Source organism: Bos indicus, chromosome 17, assembly GCF_029378745.1.
Source record: "Bos indicus isolate NIAB-ARS_2022 breed Sahiwal x Tharparkar chromosome 17, NIAB-ARS_B.indTharparkar_mat_pri_1.0, whole genome shotgun sequence".
Lineage (NCBI taxonomy): Eukaryota > Metazoa > Chordata > Mammalia > Artiodactyla > Bovidae > Bos > Bos indicus.
The window spans coordinates 71,661,053-71,683,218 of NC_091776.1; the positions used below are offsets into that span (position 1 = coordinate 71,661,053).

General features: G+C 62.0%; 1 protein-coding gene and 1 long non-coding RNA gene across 3 annotated transcripts in view; one reads left to right on the forward strand and one right to left on the reverse strand.

Annotated features, from left to right (window-relative positions):
* The window catches only part of BCR (BCR activator of RhoGEF and GTPase), an 86,713-nt gene that overhangs the window by 39,293 nt on the left and 25,254 nt on the right, over positions 1–22,166 (reverse strand). The window contains exons 1-2 of one of the 2 annotated variants that reach the window (XM_019977877.2): positions 7,936–8,088; positions 7,228–7,394 (exon numbers count right to left, since the gene is read on the reverse strand). In XM_019977877.2, coding sequence (XP_019833436.2) covers positions 7,228–7,394; positions 7,936–7,960 — 192 coding nt within the window. In that variant the 5' untranslated portion in view covers positions 7,961–8,088. Of the gene's footprint in view, positions 1–7,227; positions 7,395–7,935; positions 8,089–22,166 lie in introns of those variants that run through there. The other variant, XM_070769959.1, reaches the window with a different exon arrangement.
* On the forward strand, positions 13,165–19,833 carry LOC139176800 (uncharacterized). The gene is made up of 2 exons (XR_011561258.1): positions 13,165–13,318; positions 19,532–19,833. It is a non-coding gene; the product is annotated as an uncharacterized lncRNA (long non-coding RNA).

Genomic DNA, 22,166 nt, shown 5'->3' on the forward strand with positions numbered 1-22,166 from the left:
CCTGGGTCCAGGGCCTTTGTCCCTTAAACCTGCTGTTCTGAGCCTGCTTTCTAGACACTGGGACCCACATACCTGTAGGCTACAGCAAGGACGCCCTCCTCCCCACTCTGAGGTCTTTGCCTCAAACACAGAGCTGGCAGGGCCCTGGATGCAGACAAGGGGGGCCGGGTCTGGAGGCTGCAAGACGACACTGCCGCACTGGGTGTGACGGTGTCACGCCAGGGATGTGTCCCCGGCGCCCCAGAACGCGACTGTCCTCGGAGATAAGGGTCTTTAGAGACGTAATCAAGTTAACACGAGGTCAGTGGGCTGGGTCCTAGTCCCAAACGGCTGGTACGCCCTTCTAAGAAGAGATCAGGTGATCAAAAGGCACAGACTTCCAGGAACGAGCCAAGCAAGTCTTGGGGATGTACGGAACAGCTCGGTGACCGTGTGTTGCCGCTCGGGTGTGGCCGCCTCTGCGACCCCAGGGACTGCAGCCCACCAGGCTCCTCTGCCCACGGACCTCCCCTCTGAGCGGGTTGCCACAGTCAGTACCATGTCGTACACGTGAAAGTTGCTCAAAGAACAGATCTTAAGAGTTCTTAGCACACAAAACATTTATAACCAGGCGTGGGGACGGATGTTGAGTCATGGCCAGCAATCGTTTTACAATATACACATATACCCAACCACTGCCTTGTACACCTAGGATAAACACCAAGTTATAAATCGACGCCTCGAGAAGACGAGGAGGAGGGGATTAGGACATGGACATACCCGGCCGGAAAGACGCAGGGGGAAGACGGGCATCTCTGAGCTGAGGAGAGAGGTCCCGGGAGAAACCAGCCCCCGACACCTTCACCTCAGACGTCCCGCCTCCAGAACAGGCGGAAATCAGTCTCTCTTGTTTAAGCCACACGGTCTGTAGTGGTTTATTACAGATGCCCGGAAACTGACACGGAGCATGATTCCCAAGGCAACCAAACTGCTTCTTCATCAACTTCCGGGCTGAGGTCCTCTGCCTGCTCCCTGACCGGCAGTGAGGCAGTCTGGGGTCAGGGTGGCTGTGCCCAAGGCCTGCGCCCCACCTGGCTGGGGTTTTCCTCCCTACGTCCAGCCTGTGCTGGCCGGCCCCACTGTAGCCCGAGGGTGGTGCCAGGGGGCTGAGGCCCTGTGTCCCTGTGTCCAGAGAAGAGGACACAGCCCTGCCCTTTCCGCCACTGGCTCCCCAGCCTGCAGGTGAGCAGAGACAGCCCTGTCCTTGGGTGTGGAAGCGGAGCACTGGCCGTTGGTCACTCGTGGGGACGTGACGGACGGGGCAGGTCCCGGCCATGGCCCCGCTGACATCTGGGGCTGCAGGGTTCTCTGCTGGGTGACATCTGGGGCTGCAGGGTTCTCTGCTGGGTGCCAGGGGGGCACCCTGTGCCACACTGAGCGTCAGGCGGCACTTCTGGGCTCCGTTCACTTCACCAGCAGCAAGACCCCTGCCCCCGGTTACCACAGGGCTAACGTCCGTGGGCGTCGTCACCCATCATCCCACGCCAGCGCGGGCCTCCTGGCACTCCCGTCGTTGTTCAGGCATGTCCAGCTCTTTGTGACCCCATGGACTGCAGCACGCCAGGCCTCCCTGTCTGTCACCAACTCCTGGAGTTCACTCAAACTCACGTCCATCGAGTCGGTGATGCCATCCAACCATCTCATCCTCTGTTGTCCCCTTCTCCTCCTGCCCGTAATCTTTCCCAGCATCAGGGTCTTTTCCAGTGAGTCAGTTCTTCGCATCAGGTGGCCAAGGTACTGGGGCTTCCGCTTCAGCATCAGTCCTTCCAGTGAACATTCAGGGCTGATTTCCTTTTGGATGGATTGGTTTGATCTCCTTTTTCTGTTGTTATAATTTCACTTGTTCATTTATTCCTGGCTGTGCTGGGTCTTCGTTGCTGTGCGGGCTCTTCTCTAGCTGTCGCGAGCAGGGGCTCCGAGTCTCTAGTTGTGCTCGGGCTTCTCACGGCAGTGGCTTCTCTTGTCGCCGAGCAGGGGCTTCAGGAGCCGCAGCCGTGAGCTCAGCAGTTCTGGCTCCCGGGCTCCAGAGCACACGCTGCACACTTGTGGTGCCAGGGCTTAGCTGCTTCGAGGCATGAGGGATCTTCGTGGACCAGGGATGAAACCCACGTCTCCAATGTTGGCACGCAGTTCCTTTATCACTGACACGCCAGGAGAGCCTGGTTTGATCTTCCTGCTGTCCAAGGGACTCTCGAGTCTTCTCCAGTACCACAATTTGAAAGCAGCAATTTTTCAATGCTCAGCCATCTTTAGGATCCAACTCTCACCATCTGTACCTGACTACTGGAAAAACCATAGTTTGGACTATACGGGCCTTTGTTGGCAAAGTAACGTCTCTGCTTTTTAATATGCTGTCTAGGTTGGTCACAGCTTCTCTTCCAAGGAACAAGGGTCTTTTAATTTCATAGCTGCAGTCACCATGTGCAGTGATTTTGGAGCCCAAGAAATAAAGTGTCTATTTCCATTGTTTCCCCATTGATTTGCCATGAAGTGATGGGACCAGATGCCATGATATTAGTTTTCTGAATGATGAGTTTTAAGCCAGCTTTTTCACTCTCCTCTCACCTTTAGCAAGAGGCTCTTTAGTTCCTCTTCACTTTCTGCCAGAGGTGGTGTCATCTATGTATCTGAGATTACTGGTATTTTTCCCAATAGTCTTGATTCCAGCTTGTGCTTCTTCCGGCCCAGCGGTTCTCATGATGTACTCTGCATATAAGTTTAATAAGCAGGGTGACAATAAATAGCCTTGACGTACTCCTTTCCAATTTGGAACCAGTCTGTTGTTCCATGTCCAGTTCTAATTGTTGCTTCCAGACCTGCATACAGATTTCTCAGGAGGCAGGTCAGGTGGTCTGGTATTCCCATCTCTTTATGAATTTTCCAGTGTGTGTGATCCACACAGTCAAAGGCTTTAGCATAGCCCATAAAGTAGAAGTAGATGTTTTTCTGGAACTCCCTTGCTTTTTCTATGATCTGACGGATGCTGGCAGTTTGATCTCTGGTTCCTCCACCTTTCCTAGATCCAGGCTGAGCATCTGGGAGTTCTCAGTTCACCCACTGTTGGGACTTGAAGGATTTTGAGCATCGTCTTGGTGGCCTGTGAGATGAGCGCCATTGTGTGTTTCCATAATACCTGGAACAGGACCTCCCAGGGCAGCCCCTCTGTACCCCCAGCCCCACTGGCCCTTCCCACCTGCCTGGCCTGGCGGGAGGGAGGTACTTCGTGGTGGAGAAATGGCAGATCTGACAGGAAGCACCGGGGCTGAGCCACGGGGTGGGGGTGCGGCCATCAGCCAGGCCCGCCCCGCGAGCCCCACTGTCTCAGGCCCCTGCCCTCCTGCCCTGAGCCTTGGCTGCCCAGGTGCGAACTGGAGAAAAGGAGCCCAGCTCCCACTTGCCCCCGTGTCTGCTTTCTGCATCCTTGGGACTTACAGCGCATCCTGGCTGCCCGCTGGGACCACCCAGAAAGGCTGCCTGGACCACCACTCTGCTCTGGGCATCGCTGTGTGTGCACAAGCCAGGTGCTCGTGTGTGTGTGTCTCGTGCGTACACGCACGTGTGTGCTTGTATATGTACACGTGTGTTCAAGCATGCATGTGTGTGCTTGTGTACGTACACGTGTGCTCAAGCATGCATACGTGTGCTTGTGTGTGTATGTACATGTGCGCTCCTGTGTACATGCACGTGTATGTGTGTGCGTGCACTCATGCGTGTGTACACGTCTGCGCTCATGTGTGTGTTCATGCGCGCGCGCACATATACGTCTCCCCCAGGTGCCTCCTGAAAGCCCGCGTGCTCATGCGTGTTCCTGTCTGTGTCTGTGTACACGTATGGGGGGTAGCCATCGGATTCTTGGCTTTCAGCCACTCTGGGGAAAGGACACCCAGGCCCCACACCACAGCCCTGTCCAGGCCATGCTGGGCAGCGGGAGCCTCCGGGCCAGGGCGCCCAGAGCCCCAGGTTCTCCACCAAGATCCACGGAATAAACCGACCAGTGAGAGGACCCAGAACCGCGGGCTGGGCCCTGGCGTGGCCACACCTTCACGAAGGTGCAAAGGTCCCTCCAGGGAACCCTCGTCCATCAGATGAGCAGGTCCCGGGGTCCAGGACCGTCCGGGCAGCCGGCTCCGGGGCCCCCAGCACCATCAGCAGAGATGTGCAGGTGGGGGGGCCCAGCCACCCCCTCTCCTCTCAGACCACGGAGGTCATGTCTCGAATGGAGGCACCCTGGGGAAGCTGCTCCCAGGGGACCCTGCTCGCACCTCCCGCCATGGCCGGGGTGAAGGCTTGTGTGCCCGGGGGAGCTGCTCCCCAGCCCTGCGGCCTGGAGAGCCGGGTGGAAAAGGACGGCGCCCCATCCTGCTCTCTGCTCCCAGGGGCCTGGCCGGGTAAAGGAACGTGTGAGCGAGGCCCAGGGCTAGACTAGAACCTTCTCCTGAGCCTCAGAGGGGCTAGGGGGCAGCGGACAGGGGCCTGGGCACCGGCTACCCCACCCAGAGGCGAGAGGGCGGAGGGGACAGGCGGTGGGCGCAAAGGGCAGGGCGGGACTGCGGTGTTCACACCTGCTCTGCACACGCGCAGGCTCTGGGAAGGGTGTGTGCAGGCGCCCGGGACGCGGAGAGGGCAGGAGGAAGCTGGAGGAAAGAGGCCTCCACTGCCCGGGAGCGGGAGGGGAAGACAACACAAGCCCTGTGGCCAAGAAAGCAAAAAAAAACCACCCCCAGTGTGACAACAAGGTCGGGGAGCGGAGGGGCAGCCCGCCAGCCAGCTGCCAGGCCCAGAGCTGCAGGGCCCCCACCCCAACCCCGGGGCAGTCACGGCCTGCTGGCCAGCGCGGCTGCAGAACAAAGGCTACCCCCTCCCAGGACGGCAGCTGGGGTGACGCCTGGACGCTCGTCTGCACCCCGGACGCGCTGGCCGGAGGCCCTGGTCCGGGCTCCCCGGGAGCCTGCTCGAGGGGCTGACGAACGCGTAACCTCGCTGTCCCTCGCGGAGACGAGGGACGTGTGTCCACTGGCACTCGCCCGGGACTTGGGTCCCCAGCTGGCACTGCACAGTCGTCGTTCCAGGGAAACGCAGACACGCCCAGCGGCCCCTCTGAGGATGAGCACCGGGAGGGAGGTGCTCACTGATGCTCTGCGCCGGGACAGCCTCCTCGGGTCACAGGACCCACCCTACTGCCCACCTGGCTCCTCCCCCAGTGCCCCAGGCAACTCCCCGGGAACCCCTACTCACCCTGCGGGCATGTGTTCCTGGAGCTGACCTGCACCCCCAGTAGGCCAGCGAACCCCCGCATCGCCATGGGTCCCCAGGAAGGTCCTCCTGACCCCCCACTACCCGCCACCCTGAAAGGGCCCAGGCTCGGCGGCCCCCACCCTGGAGGGGCGGGATTGAGGGGAACGGGCAGGCACCCTGGCCCTGGCAGATGGAGGATCGGGCGACCGCAAGACCACAGCGCTTCCTGTGGGCGCCAGGAAGCCCCAGCCGCATCGTCCTCAGACCCACAATCAGAGACGAAAGAGGGAAGTGTCCCTGCGTGGCCAACAGGGCCCCAGAAAGCCAGAGCTCTCTGCCGGTCTCCGGGGCCTCGAGCCCTGGACCACGGGGCTTCCGGAACAAAACCACCTCATCCGGTCCCGTCCCCGTCTCCCCCAGGTGCCTCCTGAAAGCCCCCTGGGCCAGGTGCCCGCTTGGGGCTGGAGCCCCCAGGCCCGACAAGCAGGTGCAGCCCTCTCGCCGTGCGTGTAAGGCGAGATGAGTCTGAGGGCTCCTGGTCTGGACAGGCTCCCCAGCAGGTGGGCCCCCAACTGGGGGTAAATGGTGGGGGGCACAACCCCAAGTCAGCGTGCCGGGGGCCTGAGGGCAGGGGCCCGGGCAGGGGCGGGAGGTCACGTGCCAGGGGAAGACAGCCCTCCGGGACCACAGACAGACAGGGAGGACCGTCCCGAGTCCAGGGATCGGCCGTTAGGATGCTCGTCTGTCCCAAGTCACACCCGCAAGGCAGGGTGAGAGAGGAGACCTCACGAAGGGCAGGGCAGGGGCCGAATGGCTGAGCTGAGGGCGGGGAAGGCTTCAGAGCCGCCACGGTGTGGCCTCGAGTAAGTCACTCTGCCCCTCTGAACCTCGGTCTCTTCGTCTACGGAACGCCGGGGCTGGCCGTGTGGGTAAGCCGCACCAGGCAGGCATGCGTTCACACGGGCGCCCACCTACCGCCCCCGTTTCAGGGGGAGAAGCCTGCCCGGCAGGGGGAAAGCCAAAGTGTCAGTGGTTCAATCACGTCTGGACTCTTTTGCGACCCCACGGACCGCAGTCCGCCAGACTCCCCCACCTGTGGGATTCTCCAGGCAAGAATCCTGGAACGCGTGGCCATTTCCCGTCTCCAGGGGAAGCTTCCCGACCCAGGGACTGAACCCAGGTCTCCTGCACTGCAGGCAGATGTTTTTACCGTCTAGGCCAGCAGGGAAGCCAGAAATCACAGAAGCCAAAGGAAAACGGCAGTCCTGAGTGAAGGCGCCGGCCCCACAGGGGGGCCATGTGGTGAGGAGATGTGGTCCCAGCCACGGGGGAAACCTCAGCCCTCGCTCTCATTGCTAAATCCGGGGTGGAGACGCCCCAGAAACAAGCTGAGTGGGAGGAGGGAGGTGTCGGTCATCGGGGGCAACACCCGCGCTCAGCCCAGCAGGGTGGGCCTGGGAGGTCAAGCAGGTGCCCGGCCGGGCCCTGACGCCCCTCGGGGGCGCCGGCCTGAGGCGTGAGGCCACGAGGACCGGGAGTCAGGCCTTCACGGCCACTGCCCGCGAGGGAGGGCACTAGGGTGGTGCCAGCTTCCACTCGCCACGGATCTCGGGGCCTCAGTTCCATCGCAGAGCAGAGGGGATGGCGGGAGGGTCACTAAAGACGGGCAGGCCCCCAGAGAAAGACCCCAGAGAGCGGGTGAGCCATCTCAGCAGCTCCTTGGGCAAGAGGGGGGGCTAGTGTGCTGGGGGGGGGGCCTGGACCCGACCTGCCGTGCACCCTGCCGGCCGAGACAGAGCCCCGGGACCCCCGCGTCCGCCCTCCGCCCCCCGGGACCCCCGCGTCCGCCCTCCACGCCCGCCCCCCCGCCCCATGCACCCAGATCCGGGACGAGGGCCTCAGGGAGACTGGACCCTCGGCGGCCCCCTCTCCCACCCTCCCGCCCCGACTCACCGCTCTGCTGGGCTCCGCCGGGTCCCTGCCACCCCGGGCCTTGCTGCTGAGGTGGGGTGAGGAGGCGGGCGAGTCGTCGATGTAGGGCAGCCCGTCCTGGGGCCGGCGCGGCTCCTCCGCCCGATCCGAGGCACAGCCGAACCCCGGTGGCGTCCCGAACAACGCATCTGCAAGTGCAGAGAAGCAGGGGCGTCAGAGGCAGGGAGGGGCCGAGGGCTGTCAGCCTGGGGGGATGGCACCCCACCTGTCCCCTGCGGCCTGGAACAGGGGCCTCGTAGAGCCGGACCTCACCTTCACAGCTGACTCTGCAGGTGGGCGGGGTGGGGCGCCCCCCCCCCCACACGTGAGGCTGGGCCTTTGATCCCCGCGGGTGGGGGCAGTGGGGCCTGAAGGGTGGACCCCAAACGCTAGAGTCCTGCTGTCCAGGGATGTCTTTCAGCCCCATCTGGGGGGATCCTAAGTGACCCCACCGACCCAGGCGCAAGGCCAGGAGACAGGCTGTGCCCCCCTGCCCCCCAGCTGAGAGTCCCCACGAGCAGAGCGTGGCTTGTCCTACAGCAAGCTCTCCCCAAACTGGGGAGGGGGCGGTACCTGACCACAGAGCCGATACCCTGTTCCTTCAGGCGCCAGTCAGCACTCCCCACACCCCGCCCCCACAGATCACAGGCCACATGGGCTCCAGAGCCCGCTTCCCAGAGCCGTTCTTACCAAGCGGACTCCCTGGCTGGGCCATCAGCCCGCAAGGGCCCGGCCCGTTCCAGCCTCACGTCACGGCCGCCCGTCCACTCCTCCTTTCAAAGGGCGCCCGGGCCTTCCAAGAGGTCATCCCAACGGGGCTCGGTCACGTCACCGTGACGCACCCACTGGCAGCCCAAGGTGACGGCACAGGCGGCCTCCAGGGCAGTCAGCCCCCAGGTGGCGACACCTTCCGGCACCAAATGTTCTGCGTGCTGGCAGCACCCGGACCGACCCGGCCAGGTGGGGCCCAGTGCCTGGCACCGGCTTTCCGGAGCCTACTAGAGCAGAGGACAGGCCTCACTGCCTTCCATGGGCGCCGCGGGGACGAGCTGCAGGCCGAGACGGGCCACCGAGCTGCGGGCGCCTGCAGGCCAAAGTCCCCACTCCCTGCCCCGCCCCTGCCTCGCCCCACCCTTCCAGCTCCGCTCCCGGAAGGTCACCGTCCTCCAACAGGGGCCCTCAGCCCTGGCTACCCGCCAGCATCACCCAGGGGCTCAGAAAGCGTACCCCAGGCGGGCCCCACACCTACTGACCGAGTCAGGGGGTGGCCTGGGCCCCGGTGGCTGCGAAGGACCCCCGGGGGCTCCAGCCAGGGCAGAGAGCCTGCCCCGCCGCCCCCCGGGCCGGTGCTGCGCCTGGGGCCCTGGGGTCTGCACTCGGGGGCCCGTCACCAGGGCCAGGCTGGGCTCTGCCTGTGGGTCCACAGGAGGGTCCCAGTCCTCAGGCCGCTTCTGGGGCGAGAGCCGCAGAGGACGCTGCGGGCTGCACCAAGGCACCCTGGGACCTCTTAATCCACTATCTGAGGGGCTTCAGGGACCAAGATCACTGCGCTGGGTGTCACCCTCCGGCCCTTGGACTTTAGGGTCTCAATTTTTATTATTTTTGGCCGCACATCACAGCATGTGGGATCGTAGTTCAGCGACCGGGGATGGAACCCACGCCTCCTGCACTGGGAGATCGGAGTCTTAACCACGAGGCCACCAGGGAAGCCCCTGGACGGTGGGTTCTGTACCGTCCTGAGGGGGCAGCCCAAGGCCATAGTCAAGCACTGCCTCCTGAGAAGACCCAAAGGCCCAGCTAGCTCTCACTCAGCGTTCCTGAGGACGGGGCGGGGCGGGGGCAGGGGGCACAGAACCCTGGTCCACACCCACCCCCCAAACAAGTCTGATCCTGCGTTCCTCTTCTTTCTGGAATCACATTTTTTTTTTTTTTTTTTAAAGAAAATAAATGTCCTCCGGCGGGGGGGCGGGGAGGAAGGTCGCAGACTCGAGAGGCTCCGGTTCCACCCAGGTGGCAACACAGCTGAGACAGCGCCGGTCACCCAAGCCATCCGCGTCTCAGGTTCGCTGACATGAAACTGGGCCCAGAAACTAGACCACGGACAGAGCCTGCCTGGCGCTGAAACGTCCCTGTCGCCCAGCCCTCCCCGCTAGCGCAGAATGGCCAGGGTCCACACGTCCCAAGAAACCTTCAGCTTTTCTTTTTTTTTTTTAATAACCATGTTGTAAAAAGTTACCATATTCTTCCTTTTGTGGAAGAACATGACCCGAGAGCGTCACCTGATTTCCAGGCCTGTGAACGCATTGAGCTCACGTCCCAGGTCAAGTCAACACGGAATCCCCAGTGAGAACCTCGGGATATCAGGGTCAGGCTTGGGACCCCAGGGCTCACCCTCAAGAACCGCAAGTGTTCACATGTGTGACTTCCTCACGTGCTGGTTCCACAACAGCATCAGGGCTAAAGCCCGGTGTAAACCGAAGTCCTCGGTGAGGGGCCGCTGGCCCGTGTCAAGAGGGGCTGGCTGTCGGTGCTGCCGTGGAAGCTTCGCCCGGCCAGGCCAGTCCGAGGGGCCAGGTCTGCAGCCAGACGCCAGGGGTCACAAGGTGGTGCCCTGGAAACTGAAAACCCAGCCGTCTCCCGACTCTGCACACATCTCCCCAGTGGACACTGGTTAAGGGAAGCAGTGCCATCAAGCCTCGGTCGTGGCCAGCCGGCCACCCCTTGTGTCCTCAGCCAAGGGCTCAGTCTGCCGCCCTGCTCATCTGGACTTGACACCCCTCATTTTGATGACTGCCCCTCCCCACCCCGTCCCAGGCTGTTCTGATGCAAGCGTATCACAGGAGGAAAGCCCCTCGCCCCCGCCTCCTGCTTCTAAGCAACACGCGGGACCTATCTTCCTCTCGCTCTGCAGCTTCCACACCCGACGTCCCCCCGTCTTGAGTGTAAGGCACGATTAGGGATGAGAAAGGCCGCTGTCTGCCCAGAACCACAGCAGAGCGAGAGGCAAGGCATGCCCTCCACTCCTCTGACTCCTGCGATCCCCTGGACTGTAACTCGCCAGGCTCCTCTGTTCATGGGGTTTCCAGACAAGGATAACTGCAGTGGGTTGTCATTCCCTCTTCCAGGGGGATCTTCCCGACCCAAGGATCGAACCGAATGAACCGGTGTCTCCTGCATTGACAGGCGGATTCTTTACCGCTGAACCACCAGGCAAGAGAGGAGGCTCAGCTGAACAGCTCACAGTGGGGAGGGGAGGAGGAGGGACGGAGTGGGGCTGAGTCACAGCTCTGGCTGAGTGTGGAAAAGCTGAGTGTGGAAAAGCGTGGAAAAGCGTTTACACAGTGAAACCTGAAACCTCCTCTGCAGGCAAGCAGCCCAGCACTCTGCGCATCTACAATCCATTCTGACGCCTGCAGAAAAGGCAGCCTGCCTCCCCACCCCACAGAAAAGGCAAAGGAGTAAGTCCGGGGGGTGCCAAGTTCACGTCCCCTTCTTACACCTGAAGGGCAACACTGGTTTTTTTTAAAAAAAAAAAAAAAAAAGTCCTTCAAAACGTCACACACAGAACACCTACAGGATCTAGCAACCCCGCTTCCGGGTATGGACTAGGAGGAATTCAAAGGAGGGTCACGCCCAGGTATCTGCAGGCCCACATTCACAGCGGCCAAACGGGCGGGAGCACACGCCTGCCCGCTGAGGGACGACAGACACAGGATTCAAAGCGGACACCGCTCGGCCTTAGAAAGGAAGGCTGTCCAGCGCCGGCAGCAACGCGGCTGAGTGACCCCGGCCAGGCCCGGAAAGGCAGGTTTACCCTCTGACCGCATTGCTCTTGTTCAGTCGCTCAGTCGTGTCTGACTCTTCGGGACCCCGTGAACTGCAGCGTCTGTTAATTTCATGGCTGCCGTCCATGGGGTCGCAAAGAGTCGGACACGACTGAGCGACTGAACTAACGGGCTGAACTGCAGCACACCAGGCCTCCCTGTCCTTCACCATCTCCCAGAGCTTGCTCAAACTCATGTCCATTGAGTCGGTGATGCCATCCAGCCATCTCATCCTCTGTCGTCCCCTTCTCCTCCCGCCTTCAATCTTTCCCAGCATCAGAGTCTTTTCCAATGAGTCAGCTCTCTGCATCAGGTGGCCAAAGTATTGGAGTTTCAGCTTCAGCATCAGTCCTTCCAATGAACACCCAGGACTGATCTCCTTTAGGATGAACTGGTTGGATCTCCTTGCAGTCCAAGGGACTCTCAAGAGTCTTCTCCAACACCACAGTTCAAAAGCATCAATTCTTCAGTGCTCACTCTATGAGGTCCCCAAACAAACTTGTATACACAGAACAAGGAACAGGGGTTACCAGGGCGGCAGTTAGAAGGGAATGGAGCGATATAGTTTAACAGGGTGAAGTCTGGTTCAGGAAGAAGACGACTCCTGGAGCTGGACAGCGGGGACGGCTGCACGGCGATGAGAACGTGCCTCGTGCCTCTGTGCTGGACACGCACAAGGACTCAAGCGGCAGACTTGACTATAGGCACACACTCCTGGGGTCCCTCCTGACAGTGGAGGAGACGCGAGACCCGGGTTCCAGCCCCGGGTGGGGAAGATCCCCTGGAGGAGGAGATGGCAACCCACTCCAGTGTTCTTGCCGTGAAAATTCCATGGACGGAGGAGCCTGTGAGGCTACATGCAGTCCACGGGGTGCAAAGAGTCGGACACGACCGAGCGCACACACAGATACACACGTGCCTAAGGGCCCTGCCGCCCTGCCCATCCCCCTGGCGATGTCGGGGGAGCGGACGAGAGGGGCCTCATCTCTAGCAGCCCCTCGGCAATCACAGCCAAAACTAGCACGGAACGGGGGGTGAAGTCAGTCAGAGAGAAACAAGTATCGCAGACACATGGAATCTAGAAAAAGGGCACAGATTAAGTTATTGGCAAAGCAGAAAGAGAGTTACAGACGTTTACAGAACAAACCTGTGGTTACCAAGGGGGCGGGGGGCAGGCTGGGAGACTGGGACTGACATATACACGCCATGGCCTCTTAGACACAAAACCCACAAGGCCCTCCTCGACAGCACAGAGAACCCTACCCAGGAGTCTGTGATGACCTACGTGGGGAGAGAATCTAAAAAACAGCGGATATTTATGTAGAACTGATTCACTTTGCTGGGCAGCAGGAACCTAACAGTGTAACGCAGCCGCACTACAGTAAAAACTAAAAAGAAATCAGCAGAAAATGAGCACAGAATCGAAACATCCAAGGGGGTGCTGCCTGAGCGGCGGAGAGAGGCCTGGGTGAGGGACATCGGGGCTCCAGGACACCCCCAACCTGTGAGCTCCTTCAGCAATAAAGACGATGAAGGGAAGGCTGGGCCTTCTCTGTAGAGCAGATCCGGGCGTCACACAGCCCCACTGTCTCCGCTGGGCTTGCATGCCCCCCGCCCACGCGCACACCCCCCACCTGGGCTGGGTGCGATCCCCGCGCGAGGGCAGGACCTGGTCCATCGCAGACCACTCCCGGGAACCGCCCAGCACGTGCCTGCAGCCCTCAGATGCTGCGCCCCCTGGCCTGAGACAGCCCGGCCACAGCTGCCCGGGAAGCACCAGCAGCCCCAGGAACTTCGACATGCCCCTCCCCATTTCCACATGGAGCGAGACCCCCTCTGAAGCCTCTGCCCGGCCCCCTGGGAACCCCGCCGCAGGGTTCCGCGGGAACATGTGCAAAACGGAGCTCGGACCATGGCCGTTCGTGTCCTGGGGGCGGACGAGCAAGGCGGGGAGCCTCCTGGACCCGACGTGCCTGGAGCGTCCCCAGCTCCAGCCTGGGTTGCCTGGCGGCCTCCGGATCCCAGCCTAGGTCCCGCCCTCAGGCCAACGCGCCACCGGGGCGAGTCCGCAGGTGGGCGGCCCTCGGTTGGGGGAGCAAAGGTCCGTGGCCTTCCTGCCCAGAACACACCAGGGAAGGAGAGAGTGCGGGAGCGGCCCAGCTGATAAGACACGCCCCCGGGCTCAGGAAGACACAAGGGCTGGGGTGTGCAGCAGGAAGACCCCAGCCGGGACGTGTTTATTCACAAAGGTAAAAGCAGCTCAGACGGCCGCTTCCTTCCGGCGGTCAGCTCAGAGAACCGCTCCACCAGGCCCCTCAGGCTTCCGCCCTCCCCGCCCAGCCCCACACCCCGCGGTCCTGGCCCCTGGCCCAGCCCGGTGCTGGCGGTGCGGGGCTGGGTACTCTCGACGCTCGCATTCCCGGTGGCTAGCGGTGGGGCGGGGGCCCTGCAAGGTCGGCTCGCTCCTCTGAGAGAGGCTCAGAGAGCCGGGGTGTGGGGGGTCAGGGGCCCACAGTCCCCACGGGACACAGCTGGCCCTCGACCCACAGTCATCCTCTGCTTTGAGCCCTCCTGGGGGCTCGGTGGTCAGGAACCCGCCTGCAGTGCAGGAGACTCGGGTTCCATCCCTGGGTGGGGGAGCTCCTCTAGAGGAGGGAATGGCTCCCCTACTCCAGTGTTCTTGCCTGGGAAAGCCCACGGACAGAGGAGCCTGGCGGGCTACAGCAGCCCATGGGGTCGCAGAGTCAGACACGACTGACCGACTCAGCAGCAGCAGCAACCCGCTGTCCCATGCGCTGAGAGCAGATTCGGGGTCCAGGCTGGCTCCTGTATTTGCGGCAGCGCCTGGAGCACAGTCAGGGAATGCCTGTGCTGCTCAGGAAAGTAAGTTTTCCAAACAGTGGAAAACTCTCACATCTTTGATGTAACAAGTGGGTATTTTTGCAAAATTCCCGCTGACCTTTGCCCTACACTGCCTCTGGGCCAAGCACAGGGCTGGCCACTCATATCAGCTCCTTGAATCCCCCCCCACCTCCGTCCCCTTAGGAGGCAGGAACTTCCAGACGCCTGTTTTTCAGACGGGGACACTGAGTCCCAGAGAGAGAGGAACTGCGTCCGGGTCTGTCTGTGTGAGCTGCCCAGTTCAGTCAACTTACAAATACTTCAAAGCAAAGGCATTTTTCAAAAGCCAAAGTGGCAGCCACGTGACTCCGTGATTCTCGTCCTGGGCATGTGTAACGTCCTGGGTATGTGTAACTCAGGTGAAAGCAGGCGTCCAAACCGAAACTTACTACCAGAACGTGCACCCGTTCTTTCGCAACATTTCCAGAACAATCAGAATGTAAAACAACACAGGCATCCATCAGCGGATGAACGGGTCAGGAAGGACCAGTCAGAAGCCTGGGGCGTGCGCGCGCACCCTCTGCCTTATGAGATGGAGACCACCAAGACGCTGTAGAGCACAGACTCGACTCAATGTTCTGGAGATCACCGAGACCTGCTGTAGAGCACAGACTCGACCCAATGTTCCGTGACAAGCTGGACGAGCAAAGGATCCGAAAGAGTACACAGGGACGTCCTGAGTGGGAAAGAACCCGCCTGCCAACGCAGCAGACGCGGGTTTGAGCCCTGACCCAGGAGAGCCCACAGGCCTCAGAGCAGCCACGCCCGTGGGTCACAACCACAGGGCCGTGCCCGTGACGAGAAGCTGCCGCGAGGAGAAGGCTGCGCGCCAGAGGAGCCCGGCTCACCCCACCAGAGAAGAGCTCACGCTGGGCAACAAAGCCCCAGCACCGCCAGAGCAAGGGACGGATTCGATTATAAACCTGAATAAACAAGTACAAGCTCAGCCGAGTCGCCTCTGTGGTACGCCTGGGACTGACACGACCTCGTAAATCGACGATGTGAGAGCGCCAGTCGCTCCGTCGCCGCTGACTCTTCCCGACCCCGGGGGCTGCAGCCCGCCAGGCTCCTCTGTCCATGCGATTCTCCAGGCAAGAATTCTGGACTGGGTTGCCATTTCCTTCTCCAGGGGATCTTCCCGACCCAGGGATCAAACCCACGTCGCAGGCAGATTCTGTACCATCTGCCATCTTCACTTTAAATCAATCATACTCTAGTAAAAACAGAACAAAAAAAAACCCCGACTTGTTGATAAACACATGGACATACCAAAGTGGTCTATCCGTAGGAAGGAAGATTACTGGCTTAGGAAGACCACAGCGTGGATGAACCTCCCCAGCTTTATGGCAGGAAGTGAAGTGAAGGTCGCTCAGTCGTGTCTGGCTCTTTGGGAGCCTGTGCCCTGTACAGTCCATGGCACTCTCCAGGCCAGGCCACTGGAGTGGGTAGCCTCTCCCTTCCCCAGAGGATCCTCCCAACCCAGGGACTGAGCCCAGGTCTCCCGCATTGCAGGCGGATTCTTTACCTGCTGAGCCACCAGGGAAGCCCAAGAATACTGGAGTAGGTAGCCTTTCCCTCCTCCAGGGGATCTTCCCAACCCAGGGATCAAACCGAGGTCTCCCGCACTGCACGCGGATTCACCAGCTGAGCCCCAGTGAGGGCAGCCCCCAAACGCCAGGCAGCGGCCTGACCCCATGTACACGAAACGTCCACAACAGGCCGGTCCACAGAGGCAGAGAGCAGGTGCCCGGGGAGTGTGGGGCTTCCTTGGGGTGATGAAACTGGGAAGTGGACAGGGGAGGCGGCTGGCTGCCCAACACTGCACCCCTGAGCCGTTCACGTGAAAACCTTTCCTCTTCTGTTACATAATCTCATCTCCATCGTACAAAACGGAAAAACTGTTTTTGCCTCTTAAACCGGGAACCTGGGAACATAATCCAGCTGTTTCCTGACGAGCTAGAGCGTCGTTCCGGACAGACGTCAGGACGGCCTGGCACCGGGACCCCGAGCGACCACGGGCAGAGAGCCGGGGCTGCGCGTTCTGACGCGGCTGGGTGGTTCCTCTGTTTTGCCTTCTTCCACCGGCAGGCTGGCAGCTGTCCCTTCCTGCAGCCACACCACACGGGTCAACATCCTTTTCCAGAGAGATGGCCCCTGTCCAGTCGGCCCCTGCAGCCCAGCGGGGTTCTGTGGGAGGAGGAGGGGCAGAGAGGGCACCCCAGGAGCCAGCCCTGCCAGCCCTCAGGCAGCCACCCAGACTGTGAACCAGCCTGGCAACTCCCTGCCAGGCACAGAAGGCCCCAGGCTGGCTATGGACCGCCCCCAGGCCAGAAAACGCAGTTGGGAGGGGCCTGAGCTTGCCCCACCCTCCAGGCAGCCCCAGGTGCCCTGAGCCAGGCTGAGCTCTTGAGGGCGAGGCCACAACAGCCTGTCCCACCCAGCTGGGTGGAGACCAAATTATCAGGTCAACTTGGCTAGCCTTCCAGCACCAAAGCCCACATGCCCCGAACAGCACCCACCACATCATCAGAAGACTTTTCTCTGTCTCTGAGGACCCACCCAACTGTGCCTTTGGCTCCCAGATCCCCCGGGGGGTGGGAGGTGGAAGGTCACCGATGCTTCGGGCCCAGACAGAGGCTGCAGGACCAGCTGGGAGCAGCCGCAGCCCTTGGCCGAGCCGTGACCCGGACTCTGCATAGCCTGACTCTGTGACACTGCGCAGTCTGGCTCCAGACAATCAAACTAACATTTATTGAGCAGCCTGTCCCTCGGGCCGGCACAGTGCCGGACGCAGGATGGCAGGGGCACCCAGCCCCAGCCCTGAGAGCCGCAGAACCCCAGGAATCGTGTGGCGAGGCAACCGACGAGGGGCAGCCGGACCCCCTAGGTGGGCAGCAGAGAAGGAAGTCTCCCCCAGGAAGTAACCACGGGGTGAGGGAGCAGATGCCAGGTCCCCTGGGAAGGACAGAGGAGGAGGAGGCCAAGTGAAAACAGGGGCTGAGACTGGGAGGGCGAGGCCACAAGCCAAGGGGTGCACAGGGCCACCCGGAGCTGGGCGTGGAGGAAGGACTTTCTCGGAGCCTCCAGAGGGCCTGGCCCTGCCCTGCCTCTGTTCCAGAACTGGAGACGATTCACATCTGTCGTCTGAGCCACAGCCTGCGGTCGTTCTGTTTGGGTACCCACAGGAGGCTGAGCAGACAGCCTGTGGCCTGGAAGAGGTGCCATAGAGCCAGCGGAGAGAGGGCTGCCGAGGAGACCGGAGGGCTTTCCAGGGGTGAGGGCCGGGTGGGACAGAGGAACCAGCAGGGACACCCCCACGGAAGGAGGGGTCGGAGCCTCAGGGGACCCACGCTCGGGTAGGGTGACGTGCCGGAACACAGCAGGGGGCCGCAGTCCTGCTGGGAGAGCCGGGGGCTGCGGAGGTCGTGAGGGTGGGCCCAGGGGCAGGCGACGCTGGCGGCACGTCTGGGTGAGGAGCTGGACTGCGGCCGGCTTGTGACGGTCACTCCAGGGGAGCGGGTACAGGGCCCGGCTTCAGGGAGAAGTGACACTGACAGGCGACAGGAACTGGCTGACGGCTCGGACACGGGAGGAAGGGCCAAGAGGACAGCGCATCCCCACTGCCGGCGTCTTGGGCACGGCCACGGGGAACCAGCCACCGGGCTGTGGTCTGGGGGCGGGGGGCATCACCGACCGGCAGGGCCCCCCTTGGTGGCCTGGGCGCCCAGCCAGGAGCTGCGAACCTGCTTTGAGACCCCGCTGGGTCTGCAGGCCCCGCTGGACCCTCTCCCGCAGCAGCCGCCCAGGGCTCGCCTCCTCTTCCTCCGCGGCCCTGGAGTGGGGCCTGGCCCTGCCTTTCCCAGGGGCAGAGGCCCTGGTGCCTGGCCCCAGGCCGCCCAGAGCGAGTGCCCGGGTGCCCTTATCTCAGCTGCCGGCCCAGTTCAGAGGAAGCCCGTGGCCTGTACGGGCCGCTCGGGCACAGACTGCACTACAGGAAGACATGTGGGTGCGGAGCCCTGGGCACCTGCCGCCTCGCAGTCACTCCTGCGCTGGGCACCACCCGCCCCGGGGTCCCCAGGACACTCCTACCCAGGCTGCCTCCCAGCGGGCATCAGCCCTGCTGACCTGGTTACCTGTCTGCAGGGCTCTCGGGAGACTGCGGGTGGCGGCTGGCAGCCCATGGGGTGGATGCTGCTCTTCCTGGGCTCAGCTTCACCTCTGGCTCTGGCAGGATCGGGCATCCCTGACTCTGAGCCACCCTGTGATCCGCAGGGTGGGCAGAGGCTGCGAGGGGGCCCACCTGCCCACCTGCCATGGTGCTGGGTCTGCCCAGGGATGACCCTTTCACTCATCGGGGTGGGAGGGTCCCCTCGCCCCGGTGATGAGCCCAGGGCAGGGGGCTGAAGCCCAGCCCTCGCTGGTCCTCTGGGCGTCCGTGCGTGGAGACGGTGCCCTCGGAGACTGGGCATCAGGGGGCCGGCAGCCTGGCTGCCTGCAGCGGGCCCAAGGTCAGCTCCCCCGAGCCACGTGTGGAGCAGTGAGGGAAAGCAGCTTTCCCCAAGTCTCAGGCACCCTCCCTCCGTGCACACACGGGGGACACGTGACCGTGAAGGGCCTGGACCAAAGGTGGGCCGGGAGCCCAGGGCAACGCATACGCGTGTTACTCGGGGCTTCTTCTCTGTGCACCTCCGGGCTCCACCCACTCGGTGGACACCCTCCTACCCTGCTTCTCTGACCAGGCCGGCAGCCAGCTGGCCAGGACCCCTGCCAGGTCAAAGGTCAGACTCCAGGGCCCCAGCTCCCAGGTCTCACGCCAGGGACTCAGGGGTGTGGTCTGAGCGCCTTCCTGCCCGTCTGTGCTGGTGGCTGATCGGGGCTTTCCCTTGGGGGGGCATCCCTAGGAGTCTGTGAGGCAGCCAGGGGGACCCAGGGTCCTCATTTTCAGCCTCTACGGTCTCCTGCTCCAGCCAATTGGAGGGTTGGGGGAGAACCCTTGTCTCAAGGAGGCCAGGGTGTGCGACTGCCAGCCGCCCGGTCATCCTGCACCCCAGCTGCCCCCGCCCCCAACAACAGCGGGCATGCGGGTCGCGTCCACCTTCCCAGGCTCTGCCATCAGGAAGCCTGGGGGCCCGTCGGTGCGGCTGGTGCACCCCAAGGGCCTGAGACCCTCCTCGGGCCTTCACGGTTCCCCGCCGTGGTCTTGGTTCACGCCACGCCAGTTCTGACGGCTGCCTCAGAGCCCTCTGGAACCAGGCAAGCAAGGCCGACACAAACACAGCCTCCACCCAGGCTGGCAGGCTCCTGGCCCACATCCTGCTCTCCTTCTTTGGGACCTGGAGGCCCCGCTGCAGTGGGGCCCCTCCCCGGGCAGGGCAGGGCGAGGCGTCTCCTGAGAAACCCTGCAAGCCGCCTCCTCAGGCTCCGTGATTCACTTCCTTCAGGCGCCCCGTGTGCTGTTTTCCAGCACAATCTCTCCTTACGTATGAATCAAGATCCTGGATCAGGCCTTGTGCTGCCATGACTGACGTGAATTTTCCCTTTAGAAAACTTTCTTCCCACAGGACCCAGTCATTCTCCCATTGAGAGTGAGTGCACGTGAAGGCCGCGGACATCTCTGTCTTATGGCGTGTCACCTGTCTCAGTGCGTTCTTGGCAGAGATGAAGAGGCGACCAAGCCGTGTGACAAATTCCTCGGTCTATGGTGACGGCAAGGAACAGCCAGGTTATGAAACTGAGCAGAGGAAGGTGGTGGCGCCCCTCCTGGTTACTGGGGCCAGGGTCAGCAAGCTACAGCTTGGTCTGGCCCACGGCTCGCTTTTTTGTAAATAAAGTTTTATTGGAACGCGGCACTCTCCGCAAGACAGACAGGTGCTTTCAATCTGGGCTGGTGAGGCTGAGAAGCTGCAACAGACACCACCTGGCTTGCAGAGCTGAAAATGTTTAACAGCTGGCTCTTTGCAGAAACAAGGTGTCCGACCCCCCCACACCCTGTTCAGGATATAAAGCAGAGGTGCAGAGGCCCCAGCAGAATGGCTGTACGTACAGGATGGGCAGTTTTATCTTTCGAGTTAGGTTTACCATGAAAATGCCAGCACCCTCACTTCCACCTGAAAGGGGCCAGAAAGAGTGAGTCCGGAGACCCAGGTCTGGCGGAAGTGACGTTAGACCTGCCTGGAGACCAGGCGCAGGTCCGGCGGGTGGTGACTGGAGGCGGCCCTGCATACGCCCGAGCGACAGGACACTCTGAGCAAGGAGCGGCCTGCTGTGTACACATCTTCACCTTGAGCTTGGAAAAGTCCCCTCGAAGCCAAAAGCCACGCAGTCCCGGAGCTGCCTGAACATGCCGAGCGCCTCAAGGGGCAGAGAGCAGGGCCTGGCAGAACGCACTGGAGATGCGGCTTTGGACAGCGTGCGTGCAGACTGGGACTGAAGGTGCCTCTCGCTGCCGGCGTCCACCCGGCAAAGCAACGGGCGCTGTCTTCAGGCGGAGGCAGGGAGGGAGCCGCCGGGGGTGCGTCGCCCTGGGGTCCAGCCTCGCAGAGAGGATGGGGCATGAGCAAGCATCTGAGCTACCCAGGGGCCAGAAGGAAGGACATCTTGACTGCGAGCTTGCTGAAACGTGGACGAGCTGTCAGGGAGCGGGACACAGTCGCATCCAGGGAGGCTCTGCGAGGAGAAGCCGCTTTCACGTGCGTTCTCAGTGCTGGGTCTTCGGCTGCCTCATCATTAGTGCTGGCCTCATCGGCTCCCCCACCCAGAAGAAAACCTCTCCCCCTTTTGATTCAGCGTCTCGCTCTCTCCTGAGATGCCCCCAGATCGATGGCTGGTCAAATCCCAGGAGCATGGGGCCCCTTGAGAACGTCCAAGGTCCTGAGTTATTGCAGGTTTGGTCTCTGGGATGGCTTTTATTTTTGGCTGCACTGGGTCTTCACTGCCACACACGGGCTCTCTCCTGGTTGCAGCGAGCGGGGAGTACTCTCTAGTCGCTGGGCATGGGCTTCTAATTGCAGTGGCTTCCCCTGATGCAGAGCAGGGACTCAGCACAGGCAGGCTTCAGCAGCTGAGGCGAGTGCGCTCAGCGGGTGTGGTTCCGGGGCTTAGCCCTCCGGGGCCTGTGGGATCGTTCTGGATCAGGAATCAAACCCGTCTCCTGCATCGGCAGGTGGATCCTTTACCCCTGCACCACCAAGGAGGCCCCGGAACAGTCCTTGAACTGAAGGCTCTCTGCGGAGGCGGAACCATCTCACAGGGTCCAAGCGCTGTGCTGAGACCCTTGCTAGGTCAGCTCAGCCCCTGGGGGCCTTGTCAGCCTGGGAGTGGGGTGGGGTGGGGTGGGGGTCCCAGCAGGTCCCGTTGACAGGAAACCAGACTCTGCCCATCGATGGTAACAAACGTCCCACCCGCATGGTGGGGGGCTGTGCCCGTGTGGGGGCATGCGGGAAACCTCCGGACCTTCTTCTCAAAGCGAAGCCGAAGCTATTCTAAGAGAAAGTTTAAAAAACAAAAAAAAAACAGACACTCCCCACCCCAACCAAAGAAGTCACTGCCAGGATGTCCCTCAGGTCGTGAGATCCCTATCCCGCCCTCTGGGCCCATCTGCCTTCTGGACCCCTGGACGAGCCCCCTGCATGCGCTGTGCAGAAAGCACGGCCGTGGCGAGTGGGGAAGGGCGGCGGGCGTTCACACCTCTGCCCAGGAATCTCCCACGTGTGACAGTGCTCCCGGTATTCCCGCCCCACACCTTCCGAGGGTGCTGGTGACTCCGCCGCCCCAACTCTCCAGTGGCTTCTCCTGTGGGAACCCCCGAGCCTGGCCCAGCTGACTGCTATGGGCCGGCCCTTGGGGATCCCCAGGGCCCCGACAACTCAGTGTCCAGCTCGCGATGCCGGGGAGCACCTCCCTGCTGCCCTGGGCCATGCCCTCCCCGCTCAGCCTCGTCTTTGCCCCATTGAGGCCTCCTCTATGGATTCTGCCGTCCCAGCAGGGCAGCCACAGCTGCACGTTAAATTCCTGCCCGCATTTCTGGGGTGGGGGGAAGGCTTTGGGCTCCCCAAACGTGGACATCTTTGCCAACACGCGGATTCCTGGGGCTGGAGGATCCCAGAAGCTGCCCCACGTGCCAGACCCGCCTTCCCGGTCGCCTGGAGAGCCCCACCGCCAGCTGTCACCCACCCCGCACAGCAGGAATCCAGCAGG